At 42.5% G+C, this 16792-nt stretch overlaps 2 protein-coding genes and 1 long non-coding RNA gene across 3 annotated transcripts in view; 1 reads left to right on the plus strand and 2 right to left on the minus strand.

Moving 5' to 3' along the window:
* DHX9 (DExH-box helicase 9) overlaps positions 1 to 6885 on the minus strand; it is a 51875-nt gene extending 44990 nt beyond the window's left edge. Inside the window, exons 1-2 of the mRNA XM_019952576.3 lie at positions 6753 to 6885; positions 5274 to 5414 (exon numbers count right to left, since the gene is read on the minus strand). Coding sequence (XP_019808135.1) covers positions 5274 to 5414; positions 6753 to 6863 — 252 coding nt within the window. The 5' untranslated portion in view covers positions 6864 to 6885. The remainder of the gene's footprint in view (positions 1 to 5273; positions 5415 to 6752) is intronic.
* Positions 6754 to 16792, minus strand: part of NPL (N-acetylneuraminate pyruvate lyase) — a 48101-nt gene continuing 38062 nt past the window's right edge. The window contains exon 11 of the mRNA XM_073803638.1: positions 6754 to 6885. Within this exon, the coding sequence (XP_073659739.1) occupies positions 6880 to 6885 (6 nt within the window). The 3' untranslated portion in view covers positions 6754 to 6879. The remainder of the gene's footprint in view (positions 6886 to 16792) is intronic.
* LOC141278481 (uncharacterized) lies at positions 9492 to 16210 on the plus strand. The gene is made up of 3 exons (XR_012331240.1): positions 9492 to 9599; positions 14140 to 14238; positions 15140 to 16210. It is a non-coding gene; the product is annotated as an uncharacterized lncRNA (long non-coding RNA).

Below are 16792 nucleotides of genomic sequence, written 5' to 3' on the forward strand. Positions count from 1 at the left end.
GTCTTGGAAAAATTTTTCCCAAGCTGTGTACACTGAAAAAGCTAAAACAATGACCAATTTAGTAGTAACTTCTTGGCACTCAGTTTGTGGCCTCTAAAAATCAACCCCCAGTGAAAAGAACCAGGGATCTTAAGAAATGGCTGATTCCAGATCTGAGATAGGAAAATTCAAGTTGAGCCAAACATATGGTATGCCACAAAGCATGAAAGTGATCAAAGACTAAGGTTAAATGAACTTAGAAATCAATGTGAAGAGGGTCCTACTGGTCCAAAATGGGACAACTTAAAATAAACATCAACAATAAAAATAATGGATTAAAATGTTATATATTTGAATCAATGAGTTCATAATAATTGTGGGAAAAAACCTAGCTGGTAACCTTTGGAAGATGCTAGGGACAAACTTATTTCTTTTAATTTTTTTTTTTTTTTTTTTTTTGGCGCGGTACACCGGCCTCTCACTGTTGTGGCCTCTCCCGTTGCGGAGCACAGGCTCCGGATGCGCAGGCCCAGCCGCTCCGCGGCATGTGGGATCTTCCTGGACTGGGGCACGAACCCGTGTCCCCTGCATCGGCAGGCAGACTCTAAACCACTGTGCCACCAGGGAAGCCCTCTTTTAATTGTTAAAGGGAAAGAATCAAAACATTTATCTTGCTTTTTCTGTATAAATTATATCTCAGAGTGACTAAATTATTGATAAGGAGAGGTTCTGTTTTTGCTTTTTAAGGCGGTTTCTTGTTATAAAAGTATTCCAGCCAGAAATCAAAGGAATGTGCTAATGAAATAAATCTACACGGTGATATCAATGGCTGCTAACGTCACATCATGCACCTCCTCCTGATGAAGTACAGACCATCACCTTTGGAAATTTCTTGCTCCTGCCCCTCTACCCCAAACAAATCTGAATCTGATCAAGTCTCTAATCTAACCACTAAATATGGGAAATAGAGGAACAGAGAAACATGTTTTATGATACCAGAGGGATATAGCTGCAAAATCTAAACTGTGGGAAACTAAAGAATAAATAACATGCTTTCTTCAACAACAAATTCCAAAGAAAAATTAGAGACAAAGGAAGAGGGAGAGAGAATCTAATGATTAAAAGACTAGATATCAATCAATTGTAGTATATGGACATCATTTGGAGCATGATTTAAATAACCTATTAAAAATGGATTTATGAAACAAGGAAAATCTGAATACTGAGGGTATTTGGGAATATTAAGAAACTATTCTTCAATGTTTTTTTTTTTTAGGTTTGATAATGGAATTGCTATGTTTTTTAAAGGATTATCTTTTAGGGATACAAACTGAAACAGTAACAGATGAATCACAGGATGTTTGGGATTTGCTACAAAATAATCCAGAAGGAAAAATATAGATAGAAATTATAGAGATGAATCATGATTGGCCATGCTGAAAAAGGTTGCAACTGGATTATGGGAACATAGGGGTTCATATCATTCCTATACTTGCTTTGATACACATTTGACACTTTCCACGATAAAAAATTTAAGTAGGGCTTCCCTGGTGGTGCAGTGGTTGAGAGCCTGCCTGCCGATGCAGGGGACACGGGTTCTTGCCCCGGTCCAGGAAGATCCCACATGCCGCGGAGTGGCTAGGCCCGTGAGCCATGGCCGCTGAGCCTGCGCGTCCGGAGCCTGTGCTCCGCAACGGGAGAGGCCACAACAGTGAGAGGCCCGCATACCGCAAAAAATAAAAAAAATTAAAATAAAAAAAATTTAAGTATCCTTTGCATTTAGAAACAGGTCATTTTTGGCAAGTGCATTCTGTTGAGTGAAAACGCAAGTGAAGTGACACAAACAGGGTTTGGCAGGGATGGGGAGGTGAAATAAAGATGGTATCTAAAAGTAAAGACTGGCTTGTGATATAATATTTTTCCAAATTCATCCATTCACCATTCATTCATTCATCTAACCAAAAAATATTAAATGCCTGCTATATGGGCCAGAACTATTCTAGATGCTAGAGACACAGCAATGAACTAAAAACAGACAAAAAAATCCTCTGCTCTCATGAATTTAATTCTAATATGACGATCTAGGGGGAAAAACTAGGTTAGAAGCAGGTTTTTCAATCTTAGTATAACAGACATTTTGGGCTGGATAATTCTTTGTTGTAGGATGCTGTCCTGTGCATTGTAGGATATTTGGCAGCACCCCTGGCCTCCACCTACTAGATGTCAGCGTCACCACCACTCCCTTCCAGTTGTAACAACAAAAATGTCTCCACAAATTGCCAAACATCCCTGTGGGACAAGATGACTTCCAGTTGAGAAGCAGCAGGCTATAAGTTAGTAAGTGCTATGAAGAAAAATGTAACAGTGAAAGGAAATAAGAAGTACCAGTGTAACGGCAGATTTGCAATTTTAAACAGGATGGCTGAGGAAGAGCACTACAGGCAGAAGGAATAGTTAAGTACGAAAGTCTTGAGGTGGAAAAGATGCCAGTATATTTGAGGAACTGCAAGAAGACCAGTGTAGCTGGAAGAAGTGAGGGAGAAAGCAGAAAATGCATATTCAGAGCATTTAATGGGAAAAATCTGAATGTGCTAAAATGCTAACAAGAAAAAACTGAAAGTAGGATATTGTTTATGGTATGCCCAAGTAAGCTTCTACTAGACTGACTCCTGCAGATAACGTGAGCTCTAGGAAAATAAAAACAAGAACTAAAACACCCCTAAAACCCCCTCGACTATACACAGGCACTAAAAAGTAAACAAAAGCTGGCAGATTCTGGAAGGAACTTGAAATGAGAAAGCAAGAAATAGCAAGGGTATAATTCCTGTTTATTATGCCTTTTAGCTCTAGGGAAGACCATGTGAGGCAGCTAAAACTCAACAGAAAACCCAGTCTTCCTGGCCTGACATATCAGAGGGTAAGAATTTGGGGAAACCAAAGCTGCTAAAAAGTGCGAAAGGAATCCTGGAAAGGAAAGGAGCAATCTCAAATTTTGTGTATAAACTCTCCCCAAATCTCTGGCTAACCCCTGAACTACATATATACAGGAAAGACTCCAAGCCTCCTAGCATAGGATCAGAAAACTGAAGTGAGATTTGAGCTATCACTCAAAAGATAGTGTTTGCAGTTTGGGTCCAACTAAATTAATTGCTTAACAACACAATAACAAAATAAATACTCTTTGGAGGAATAACATTATTTAGAGTCTCCACAGCATAGTATTCACAATGCCCAGGATATAATCCAAAATTACTTGACATACAAAGAGGAGAAATCTCAAGAGAAAGCACAATCAACAGAGCCCAAGCTGAGATGGCCCGATGTTAGCAGGCCATGTTAGAATTAGCAGTCAAGGATTTTAAAGCAGCTATTGTAACTATGGTCAGTGACATAAAGGAAATTCAGTCATATTATGAACATATGCTTATAATAAATGAAAAGGTAAGAAATACTATCAGAAAAATGAAATTTGTTAAAAAAAGTGATAATTCTAGAAATGAAAAAACATTTGAAAAAAAATCACTGATGGACTTAACAGCAAAATGGAACTGAGAAAGCAATCAGTGAACCTGAATACACTGATTATATTCAACATATACTGAACATACATATATATATGAAATCATCTAATCTGAAGAGTAGAGACAGGATAAAAAGAAGAGAGCCTCCAGGACCTTTGAGATAATATCGGCAAGTTTAACATACACGTAACATAAGAGTCCCAGAAAAAGAAGACCAAAAAATGAGGCAGAAAAAGAATTCTTTTTAATAATAGCCCAAAGCTTCCCAAATTGGGTGAAAGACATAAATTTACAGATTCAAGAATATCAGCAAACCCCAAGCAGGATAAGTACAAAGAAAACCATGCATAGTTATATCACAGTGAAACTGCTAGAAACCAAAGATAAAAAAATGAAAGCAACCAAAGAAAACATTACATATAGGGGGAAATGATTTGATTACTGCTGACTTCTCATCAGACAACAGAACGTTATCTTTAAAGTGCTGAAAGAAAAGAGAACTGGCACCTCAGAATTGTATATCCAGTGAAAATATTCAAGAAAGAAGGTAAAATAAAAATAGTTTTCCATAAAAGAATTAAAGAGAATTTGCCACAGGCAGACCTACACTACAAGAGGGAGGAAGAAGCTACAAGAAACAGAATAGGTCATAACAGATGGAGCAAAGGCCAACAGCTTCAAACATTTGAAAGATATTTGCAACATTCTTCTCATAGCCAGAAAGAGTCTTCAATGTCATCTTGTCCAACCCCTTCATTTTATAGACGGCTCAACCCATCTAATTAAAAATCCTGTAATTATCTAGTGGTACAGTAGACTAGAAAATAAGACTCAATTTCTGGGTAAAAGCAATGGAAGGAAAAAAACCATGTATTTTTACCTTTATAAGCAAGTCAGAATACAAAAACTCAGTGAAAAATGTTAAAATTGATAGATTATTCCTAAAGGTTTTATAAAAACTGGGTACTACCTAAGGCATCTACTTAAATCATAATGTGAATCTTTTTATAATATCAACACCACCTGAATTTTTGTGAAAATGCAAGTTTTCATTTTTTAATTAAATGACAAACTTTATTTCTTAAAAACAGTACTGGAAAGGGGTTTTTGCTGCACACTCCCAATATAATTAAAATGATCATGGTATCAAAAACACAAGAATGATATTCCACTGCACCAAATACTATTTTGTCTCTACCATCTAAGGGAATGTCAATGGGAGGAAATGTACCTTAAAGTGTTACTGATTTTGGGACTTCCCTGGTGGTCCAATGGTTAAGACTCCAAGATCCCAATGCAGGGGGCCCGGGTTCGATCCCTGGTCAGGGAACTAGATCCTGCATGCCCAACTAAGGATCCTGCATGTTGCAACTAAAGATCCCACGTGCTGCAACTAAGACCCGCACAGCCAATTAATAAATATTTTTAAAAAGTTACTGATTTTTATATTCTGTTTAAAATGTTATCTTTGTAAGTACACAGAATACAACAGGCTCTGAAAAATCAGTTTTGAATGAATGAAATATATAAAACCTTAAGACATACAGATTAAAGGGATCTCCCAAGCCCACAAGTCAGGTACATAATGAGAATAAAATCCAAATCTTCAGGAAATCATCCTAGTTCTCCGAGAAAACAAAATGCCAAGGTTCACTCTGGAACACATTAAAATACTATTTGGAAACAACATTGAAAAATTATCACCCTGGGCCTCCATACATACTGGATTAGCATAACCTTATAACATATGTCTGAGTGCTTGGCCATACTTACCCCAATAGCTGGGACTTCTTCACTCTTTACTTCATTTATTCGAACCAAATAGTTAACAAAGTCTCTGGCAGCATTGCTCTGTGCATCCTTTTTATTGGTGGAATTACCCATGCCAGTGTAATTATATCCTTCCACTCGAACCTTTAACAGTCAAGAAAAAAATACCTTGAGAGACTGACCTGCGTAATTCTGGTATTTAAAAAAATCATAATTCACTAGTCCATTAAGAGACTACAGTTAGCTATTGGAAATATACTCTATAAACACACTGAAAATAACACACAAGAGAATTCACCAGTTGTCTTATTTAAAAAAGCTTAATTCGTGTTGTCTAGTAATAAACTAATCCAAAAACAAGAATGTTAACTTATGTGGCTCAGATATTCTCTTCTCACGTAACAGAATGTTCCAGTCTATGGCCATTACCACCCTGAATGCGCCCAATCTCGTCTCATGTAACAGAATGTTCCACATTAAAATGTGACTTTATAAGACCCAAGAACAAGCTCTCTACTTGTATTTATTTTAAAGTACTCTGACTTGAAGCAATCAACAATTGATCTACTTTCCATGGAAGCAACCTAAATGCCCACTGACAGACGAATGGATAAAGAAGATGTGGTACAAATATACAATGGAATATTACTCAGCCATAAAAAGGAATGAAATTGGGTCATTTGTAGAGACGTGGATGGATCTAGAGACTGTGATACAGAGTGAAGTAAGTCAGAAAGAGAAAAACAAATATCGCATATTAACACATATATGCAGAACCTAGAAAAATGGTACAGATGAACTGGTTTGCCAGGCAGAAACAGAGACACAGATGAAGAGAACAAACGTATGGACACCAAGGGGGGAAAGTGGGGAAGGGCGTGGTGGCGGTGGGATGAATTGGGAGATTGGGATTGACGTGTATACACTGATGTGTATAAAATGGATAACTAATAAGAACCTGCTGTATAAAAAAATAAAATAAAATACAATTTTTTAAAAAAAGAATTGATATACTTTCTACTGGAACTAGTAAAACTACAAACCGTTGGTCCAACTTTTCTAATCTGCACTACTGGTACTGTGGAAGCTGTGGAAGCTTCACGTTCTAATTAGAATAATTTACCAAAAAAAAAAAAAAAAAAGAATAATTTACCTATCAGATTGTTTTAAAAGTAATGCTCAGGGAATTCTCTGGAGGTCCAGTGGTTAGGACTCTGCACTATCACTGCCAGGGGACCCAGGTTTAATCCCTGCTCGGGGACCTAAGATCCCACAAACTGCGTGGTGCAGCCCAAAAAACCCCAAAAACAGTTATGCTCACTTGAAAATGATTCATAATGAAGTAGACATAACAAGCAAGTCACAGTAAAGAAGATTCCCCAACGTACAACACATTAACATTTTCAAACAGAAAACATTGTTCTTTTAATAATAAAATAAGCCTCAAAAGTCACATAAATGTAAACTGTATTTTTTTAGTACCTCACACATGAATTTCTGCCTGTTTTTGTTCCCCACTGCTCTAATTTCATAGGTTGGGGTCATCTTCCTTTTGCCACACCAGGCATACAGAAAATTTTTAACATCACCCATGATTCAAGTGTCTTCTTCAGACCTAAGAAACAAGTTAGTTAAAAACAGCATTATTTATAAGAACAAACACTGGAAATTACCAACCTGGAATTTACTGAAAATCTAGGTTAAGTACAGGATATTCTATCATGCTGCTATTAACACTGCCTATGAGGAAATTTTAATGACATAACTGGAAAGACTACGACATGTTATAAGAAAAAGCAGGATACTAAAGTATGATCTGAACTACACAAAAAGTATGCATAGGTAAATCAAGACTGGAAAAGACATATCCCCCCAAGTGTTATCTTCAGGTAACTACAAGTGGTTTTTATCTTTTCTTGAAAGACATTTTATGGAACGTCCTACTTTTTACAAAAGGCACTTTATGTGTTTTAACTAATTTAATCCTTACAACAATGGTAGATAACATTATACACAGTAGATCCTACTATATCATCTTTTTACAGAGGAAGAATCTAGGGCATAGAAAGTTTTAGTAACTTTTCTAAGTTATCCACTGTGGAGGTCTAAATTCAAACCCAAACTACTATATTAAGAAATGGTCATCAATCATTTTATATATAAAGCCAATAGTTTATCCTCATTTGGATTATGTCTCGTAACAGACTGCCCTCAAAGTTGTAGGCAATATGTTAGTAAGTCCAAATACAGCACTTAAACTGGAAACAGTAATCACTTAACTTAAATATCCTGTGCCAAATCTCTCCTGTAGGCCTTGTTATTCATTAAAATTTGAGAATATTATGTCTTTTTGAAGTGCAACATACCATACTTGTTGGCATTCTCCCTCTACTCCAGATTATAAGATAGCAAAAGATATGGAGCCTGAGTCTGAGTTACAAGCAAGGTATCTGAGAGTAAATTAAGAACCAGAGAAAATACGCTACGAATTTAGTTTGCTGTGATGTGAGAAGAAACCCCACTGCTAGAGCATTGTCTCTGTCTTCTGTTAATGTGTAGTGCATTTTGTTAGCACCTAAGCCTTGTGTCATCCAACCTCACCCTAGTATAAAAAATTTATTCTGTAGTCATAGGTTAACCCTGGGGACATTCTATTAATGAAAAGCTGTGGAACGCTGATGATGTCTATCTACAAATTCCAACCATGAATAATTAAAAAACAAGCCCTCAGCATGAATGAGTAGCATGAAATATGAAGGACTACACTATCAAATTCCTTCCTCCCTCGGTAGTCTCTTCTAACTCCATAATATTAAATATCAACTATATGCTAATGATGCCCAAATATATATTGAAAGTTCAGTCTTTTCTCTTTAAGCTCCAAAATGAAGCTCATCCAACTGCAGCACTAACGGACCCATCTGAATGCTAACTTGGGATCTCAAACCTGTTCCTCTTCCCGCCAATCCCAGTGTTCCCATCTCCCTAAATGGCACCTCCATCCACCAAGTTACTCACATCACCATGTGGGAATTTCCCAGTCCCTCAAGATCCTCCATAGCTACCCCTTGTAGAGCCCTCATTATATGCCAGTCGGTATCCTTAAAGGAGCATCTATGTGAACTTTTTTACTTAACCCTTACAACACTGTATAGATAAACATCACTATTATTCCCTTTTTACAGGTGAGTAAACTGAGCCAAAGAATAACCTGCCCCGGGAGACAGAGCTCCTAACTGGGGGACCCAGAATTCCAAGCCAGGTAGTCCTGATCTACTACTGATTTACTGCGCACTTCTGCCTCCAAAACATGTCTCCATTCCATTCGCTTCTCTCCCTTCTCCCTGCTACCACTACTGCCCACCTGGAGTACGGCAAGAACGTCCTAAATAATTCCCATTTCCACTCTGGCTACCCCTAAATCCATTCTTCTCTTAAATTCTCACCACACCCCAATCACATGGCCTTCTTTCAGTTTCTTTCCAATCCCTGCCAGTAAACACTAACTAATCCCTTCTGCCTCTGCAGTTCTGCTTTTCCTCCGCGTCTTCATAGCTGACGCATTCTCCGCCCGATGGCCGAGATATCGGCTCAGAGGTCTGCCTCTTCCGAAAAGCCTGCCCTCGCCACCCTATCTAAAGTAGCTCCCTCCCTTTACACTAATTCCTCATGATCTTTTCACCGAAACCTGCAGACATTTGTTTCCCTACTGCCACCCCCGCGCCACGACCGCAACCTCTGGGAGGGAAGGGCAAGGACTGTGCCTAACCTGTTTACTCTGTCCACAGCACCCGCAGGACAGCACCCAGTATTTGTGGCATGGGCCCTAGGCGTGGGTGGCGCCTCGACGGGCTCACCCTCAGACGATTCACCCCCTTTCACTCTGTGGCGACGGCGACAGCGCCACCGCCGCGAGCAACGCGGAGGAGGAAGTGGGGTCTGATTGCTCCGGAGCCGGGACCGTGACCTGCTGCGCGGAGAACCGGGGGCCACCTCGCGGCCCCGAACAGCGCAAGCGCGGCGCGGCCAGCAGCACGCAACGCGCAATCCGGGAACCCGGCGGGGCGGCTCCCCTCCCCCTCCCCGCCCCCGCCGCCCGCGCCTGGCAACAAAGCCAGGCGGCAGAGCCGCGGGGCCCAACGAGTGACAAGGACGTCTTTCCCTTACCGGCGTCCGCTTCCTGGTACCCGAGAGCACAGGCCTCTTAGGACCGTCCGTGGCTTCGGCCTTAGCGACGGACACACAGCGAACGCAAACCCACACTCTCGGAGTCAGAGGCAGCAGCGGCGGCGGCGAAATGGCTCCGGTCGCGGCGCCAAGGAGGGCGGGGTCAGTGCGCTAAGCATGCGCAGAAAGCGAGCCTGGGACAAAGGGCGCCTAGAGGGAGGGGCGGGGCTGCAGCTATCAAGCTGCTGGTAGAGTCTCGTCGGCTTCTTCCTGTAGTGCAATACCTACTTTTGAAAGTTTTTTGCGAGTTGGGGACCTGTAGCATTTTAATGCAGCAAAATGTTTTGCAGCTTCTGTCATAGGGACCTGTGATAGATGAGGTGCCCTTCGAAGACAGAACTGGAAATCTCAGGTGCTAACTTTATAGGGTTGTTGAGGCAATTGAACAGGATGGCATGTGAAGGGAGCTTATCATGTGTATGTGGCACACAATAGGTGTTCAGTAGGTGGTGGTGGAGTAAGTCAGATACTCTAACGTGAACGTCTCCTGAAAGACATAAGGTCAGTGAAGGCAGGAACCCTGCCTGGCTAGCTCGCTGCAGTGCTTGGTACATCCAGTGCTCAGTAAAAACTAGTTTAATGAATAGACAAAAACTGCAAGGTTGTTTTTGCTCACATTGGATAGCCTCTTGTCTTCAGAGTCTTTGGAATAAACTGGATTCTTAACGATTGTAGTAGTCACTTAAGTTTTTGAACTCTAGTGCTTCCCACGGAGGCAACAATACAAAATATTTCACCTGGGGTTGTTCCACAGAATCCAGGCTAATCAATTATCAGGCCCCATCACACCTATCATCCTCATATTTCACCTTTCACTACGTTTTTTCCCAACTCTTCTAGCTTACTGTGATTAATCCGTTTAAAACTCTGTTGCTCCCATGATCAGAATAACACAGCATTCTCGAGCATTACTCACTCTTTTATTTTCTCCATGTGTTTGCTCTCTTCAAATAGGAACAAAATCATTCGGGGAAACACGTTAATCTTTTGTTTCTTTGTCCCCTTCCAGGGTGCTTAAAGCAGCAGGTTTTTTTTTTTTTTATGATAAGTGAAACCCAACTAGCATAAGTGAATTGCAAGTGTTTTGTAGCAGATAATGAACACAGCATTTTTATTACCAACTTTTTGAATTCATTGTCTGGTAGACTGATTATATGTTTCATTATTTTTTCTGGGGTTTTCTGTTGCTCTTTCAATTGAGAGTGTAAGGTCGGATCTTAACAAACGGCACCGCGAAACAGAGGAAAGCTTCAAGTGAGCTTTATTAGGGAGCGCTCCAGGGCGAGGTTCACTGGTCCGAGAGAAAGGGGCCAGAGAAGTCGCACCCGGGAGAGGGTTGGGCAAGATTTTATAGGGGAAGAAGGGAAAGAGCTGTGGTGAATCTGGGAGGGCGCAGGGTATTCCTTATTTGGTGGTCTTTTCGGGTATCCTGGGGGACCGTTGGTCCCGCCCCTCGAAAGGCGGGAAGGCTGGGCCGGGTTCAAAGTCCCTAGGTCAGTTTCTGGAACTGGGTGGTCCGGAATGTCTCCAGGGCAGTTTCTGGAACTGGGTGGTCCGGAGAATTCGGTCTGATGCAACCTGTGAATCTGATTGTGTTCCCCTGCCTCGGGCCACTTGGCCTTACAGAGAGTAGTTCCTCCATCTTTTTATTTTACTTAACTTTCTCTGTCTTTATGAATTTAGGTGAAAACAGGTAACTGTTGTAGTCTTGAATAGGTGTTTTCATGTGGGAGCATCCCTATGTAGGCTGTTTGCCCAGTGTCTCTGGTGTGAGGACTGGATTTCATGCGGACACCAGCCACATCTTTTCTCAGGGTGTGCTGGCCACTATCACCTTGATAGGGAGTGTGACTGGTGCTGGAGGAGCTAGAGCCTGTGCACGGTGTGAGGTGGGACTTCCTCTCTGTTCAGTGGCTGTCACCACACTGTCAGGGGTGGGCTCTGCTCCCAGCTGCTGGAGCCAGAGCCCTGAGGGTCGGACTCAGGCTGGCTTTGTTCTCTTTAAGTGTATGTTTTTACTCCTCCCCGCACTGAAGCCTTTGCCTCAAAGGAGGGGAGTGGTGAAGTAAATGGGGCTCGTGTGCTTACAGATGTTCAATGTGCTGCCTTTGTAGGCATCTACAGCTCTGCTCAGAAGCAGCCCAAAGTCATGTCTTTTCCCCAGTTGTGGCCACCCCACATCTAATGCAAAGTTACGGTATGGAGTGGTTGGGGCCAGCGCATTCACCAGGCTGGGACTGAGGGTCATAGTGGTTTAAGTGGCTGGGCTGCCATGAGAAGTCTGGACTGCTTCTGTGGTGCTGTTTGAGTGAGTGCCAACAATGGCCATTGCTGCCCCTCCTGGACCACACCCCAGGCCCCTGGGTTACCCAGGCATCCCTAGATCAAGTCTTTTCCCAGGTCCTGGCTGCCCTAGGTCCATTGCCAAGCTGTGGTGTGGAATAAGTGGGGCCAGGGTGTTCTCTTAGCTCAGACTGGGGAGCATAGCAAGGAGGCAGCCGCTAGGGCAGACCTCTCTCCACCGTGTCTGATGGCAAACCAGCACCTGCGCACTCCTCACAAGTGGAGTCTAGGCTCCTCCAGCCTTTTTATCTGTCCCAGTGGTCCTCCAAGCAGCCAAAGGGGCTTATCCTGCGTAGGACCCCAGGACTCGAATGCCCAGTGTGGCTCAACCTGATCACTCCTCAGGGCTAGTGTCAACCTGTGCGATATCCCTTTTCCTTAGTCCCCTCCCAAAGTCACAGGTCTCCACCCGATGCCTTTCTTCCCATCCTACTGTAACAGGGAAGACCCAACCCTGACTCCATGTTGGATCTGCTTCTTTATTTATTATTATTATTATTTTATTTTTTGCAGTACGTGGGCCTCTCACTGTTGTGGCTTCTCCCGTTGCGGAGCACAGGCTCCGGACGCGCAGGCTCAGCGGCCATGGCTCACGGGCCCAGCCGCTCCTCAGCATGTGGGATCCTCCCGGACTGAGGCACAAACCGTGTCCCCTGCATGAGCAGGCTGAGCCACCCGGGAAGCCCTGCTTCTTTACTTTAACGTTTGCTTTTTGTTGCTAATTGTTCACTAAAAGGATACTGTCTATACAATGGCCTGCCTCAGGGAACCCTGCCCCTCTGCCTGAATGTTAAAACAAAGTGCCTTTGTTCAGGGAAACATCCCGACCCTGTCCACCAGTGAATGGCTGCTAGAAAGAAGAAATTAACACATCCCCTCCCCGAGGCTGGCCATTCCAGGGGATATTTGCAAAACTTGTGGCCTTTTTACTTTACTTCCTCAACTCCTCCCCCTCTCTGTTCTATAAAAGAAACTGGCATCCAGACCCCGATAAGATGGTTTTTTGAGACACTAGTCGGCCACCTTCTTGGTCTGCTGACTTTACGTATTCCTTGCCTCAGCACCTCGTCTCCCGAAGAGCGAGCTTGGACTCGGTAACACTACCTGATTACATGGGAATCTTTCTTGCAGCCTTAGTTGCACAGTTCTTCTGCCAGTTTCCGGTTAGTTTTCTGTGAGACTTTTTCCACACGTAGATGTATTTATAGGGGGAGGTAAGCTCCACATCCTCTTACTCTGCCATCTTGATCCTCATCCCATGGTGGGAGTATCTAACCATAGAAATAGGCAAATGCTACAAGTCTGGGCCCTTTCCCCCGCATCCTCTGCCAGAGCCAGTTGTTAACCATTTACCAGCTCACCACTGGCCTTGGTCTGGGCAGGTCCTTCAGCTGCCCTGGGTTTAGTCTTCCCTTCCCTTGAGCCAGGGGTGGGGTGGATGCTGGTCTTCCAGCTCCAGCCTCCTGCCCTGCAGCTTGGGAAGTCGATGGTGAGTTGTGCTGCTTCTGAGCTGCCCTAGAGTCTGTGTCCCGAGCAACAAGGTGGTTGGGGATGGAACCTACATAGTACCCAACTGCTGAGGTTCCAGGGCTTTCCACGCTTCAAAGAGGACTTCAGCGGTGGCTGGGAGACCCTTTGGGGCTGGTGACATTTGCCAGCTGCCCATTTTCCTCTGAGCTTTGCATTCTCCTCTAAGGATAAGACTCCTGAAGCAAATCTTCTCTGAGCATCACCACCCCTCACATTTGAGGACTTTGGAGTTCCTCCGAGCACAGCTCTGCTCTCTTGTCTCCGATCAGTCCATCTCAGACTCCTATGCAACTTCCTCTGTAAGCACACCAAATGCCAATCATGCCCAGTTTCTGTTCTTAGCACTCTATATATGCTCTGCCTGGACAATCTTATTCTTCCCATGGTTTCAACTACTATCTATGTGTTGATACCCTCTAAACCTCTATCTCCTATCCAAACCTTTTGAACTCCAGATCAATATACATAAACGCTTGGTGGGCCTCTCTACATGATGTCCCACAGGCTTTGATTCCTGGGTGTCAATTCTGTTTCTTTTATTATTGTGGTAGGCAACCTTCAACATGGCCAACAATGATCCTCTCCTCCTGGAATTCATTCCCTGTGTAGTCCCATCCTACATTGTCCTAGGGTTGTCCTTTTTGACTAATAGCATACAGAAGGGGATGGTAGGCTACTTCTGAGATTGCTTTAAAAGACTGTGGCTTCTATTTTGAGCTCTGGCTCACTTGTGTGCCATCTCTCTCTCTCTCGTGGATCTCTCTCTCAGATCTCCCTTTCTGGGCGAAGAAAGCTGCCATAATGTTGTGAGAAACTGAAGCCTCTGGCCAAGAGCCAGCAAGGAACAGAGGCCTGCCCACAACTACAGGTAAGTGAATCTAGAAGCAGGTTCTCCAGCTCCAATTGAACCTTGAGATGAGTAAAGCTCTAGCCAATAGCTTGACTGCAACCTTCCGACAAACTCTGTGCCACAACCACCCAGTTAAGCTGCTCCTCGTTCCCAACCCTCAGAAATTGTGTGAATTCATAAATGTTTCCAGGTTTAAGCTGCTAAGTTTAGGGGTGATTTGTTACATGAAATAAAAAACAAATGCAAGCACAATCGTCCCTCAGTATCCACAGGGGATTGGTCCCAGGACCCTTGCAGATACCAAAATACACAGATGCTCAAGTTCCTTAAATAAAATGGCATAGTGTTTGCATATAACCTATAGGATATCCTCCTGTATACTTTAAATCATCTCTAGATTTCTTATAATACCTACAATGTAAATGTTACGTAAATAGTTACCAGTATGAGGCATATTCAAGTTTTGCTTTTTGGAACCTTTTGGAGTTTTTTTTTTTTTTTAATATTTCCCTTCCGTAGTTGGTTGAATCCTTGGATGTGGAACCCGCGCATACAGAGGGCCAACTGTATCTTCCATATCTAGGTTCTGTTGATTCTTTCTAAATATTTTTTGTTCCATTCCCTCCCCTCCATCCCTGCTGCCACTTCCTTAGTGGCTCCACCATTGGTTACCTATCACAATAGGCCACCTAACGGTTTACCTGTTCCCAGTCTATCTTCCAATCTACTCATCACACTGCTTCAAGAGTGTCATTTTTAAAACAAAAAGTCATGTCACATACCTTCCTATCCCATACACACATAAATACTTCAAATCTTGCAATGTTGATGACTTTTTTCATCTATGCCTCTTTGACCTGCTTGTTCCTCTGAAATCACTTAGCAAAAGTCATTCTCTCATTTTGTTTGTTCCAAATAGTGATATATGGATCATTCAAGAACCCACAGATATTTTCCATTCCCCATCCTCTGCTGTTAGAAGCACAGTCAGAAATTCCCAACCTACGAAACAATCTGAGGGTGGCACTATGATCTGGACTCCAGTAATAAATGCAAATTTCAATTCTCGGGTTTCATATCATTTTCGACTTTATTTTGGCACCTATTGAGTTAAAAGGTTTAGCAGCAATGTAATGCTTCTCTCTGTGGTATAAAGAACATACACTGAATGCCTTGGATAGCTATAAAAACTAACAATAACTAACACTTCACTGCGCCTAAGATGTGCCAGACACTATTCTGAGACCTTCTTCATATGTGTAATCCTCATAATAACCCCAGAAGATAGATATTATAATTCTCATGCTATCAATGAGATAAATGAACGGCTGAGAAGTTAAATAACATGTTGTAGGGACTTCCCTGGTGGCGCAGTGGTTAAGAATCCACCTGCCAGTGCAGGGAACACGGGTTCGTGCCCTGGTCCAGGAAGATCCCACATGCTGCGGAGCAACTAAGCCTGTGAGCCACGACTACTGAGCCCGTGTGCCACAACTACTGAGCCTGCGTGCCTACAGCCCATGCTCCACAACAAGAGAAGCCAAGGCAATGAGAAGCCCGTGCACCACAATGAAGAGTAGCCCCCACTCGACACAACCAGAGAAAGCTCCCGAGCAGCAACAAAGACCCAACTCAGCCCAAAGTAAATGAAATAAAATAATAAAATAAATAAATTTATATTTAAAAACATAACGCTGTAGTCACACAGATAGTAAGTGGTGGAGCTGGGACTTGAACCCACACAGCCTGAGGTCAGACATAGAAGCATAAGGCCAACCCTGCCTCCCACAAAACCATGTTATACTGTTTTCCATTTCATACTATATTGAACCCAACTCTCTACTACTCCTTGGACTGAAATCTTATGGATAACACTGGCTAAGAGGTGCTGTTGGACTCAGTAACAAAACCAGTCCCTGAAATCACTTCGACCTTCCAACCATCTCCAATGAACTAATCTCAGATTTCCACTTTGGAAAAGATGCTAAAAATCAGCTTTTAGTACTGTGATAAATAAGATATTTCACATCATTACTGTAGTTTTGACATTAAATGCTAAATTCAAAGATAACAATAAATTCATAATATTCCAAAATTTTACCTTTGTTTAAAGGCATTATTAGCAACCCACTGCTGTATAACATTCATTTGTTTCTTTTTTTTAAAAAAAAAACCTGGAAGTTTTCTAATGGTTTTCCTTCCTCTAGAAGGCCAACACAAACAAATTAGTGTGATGTGACTTGCATTTGGTGCACTCTGCACAGGCTTGCCAGTGACGTTGCTAAACACCTTTCCCTATTTTCCATTTATACCTTCTTCAAGATGTGTTAAAGTGTTGTTTACTAAGGGACCCTAAACAGAGGGTATCCACTCCTGAGCTTCTGGCACATCCATATGTTCAAACTCATCCAGGTAACCAGATGGCTAAGGGAACCACTAAAGAAATACGTTCTGGGCCAACTTGTTGGCCTGAATTCTCCTAACTCCATTTTGAAAGCTGCTAAAACTTTATATGAGCACTATAGTGGTGGTGAAAGTCATGATTCCTGTTCATCATCCAAGACTTTGGGGA

The sequence above is a fragment of the Tursiops truncatus genome, chromosome 1 (assembly GCF_011762595.2).
Source record: "Tursiops truncatus isolate mTurTru1 chromosome 1, mTurTru1.mat.Y, whole genome shotgun sequence".
NCBI lineage: Eukaryota > Metazoa > Chordata > Mammalia > Artiodactyla > Delphinidae > Tursiops > Tursiops truncatus.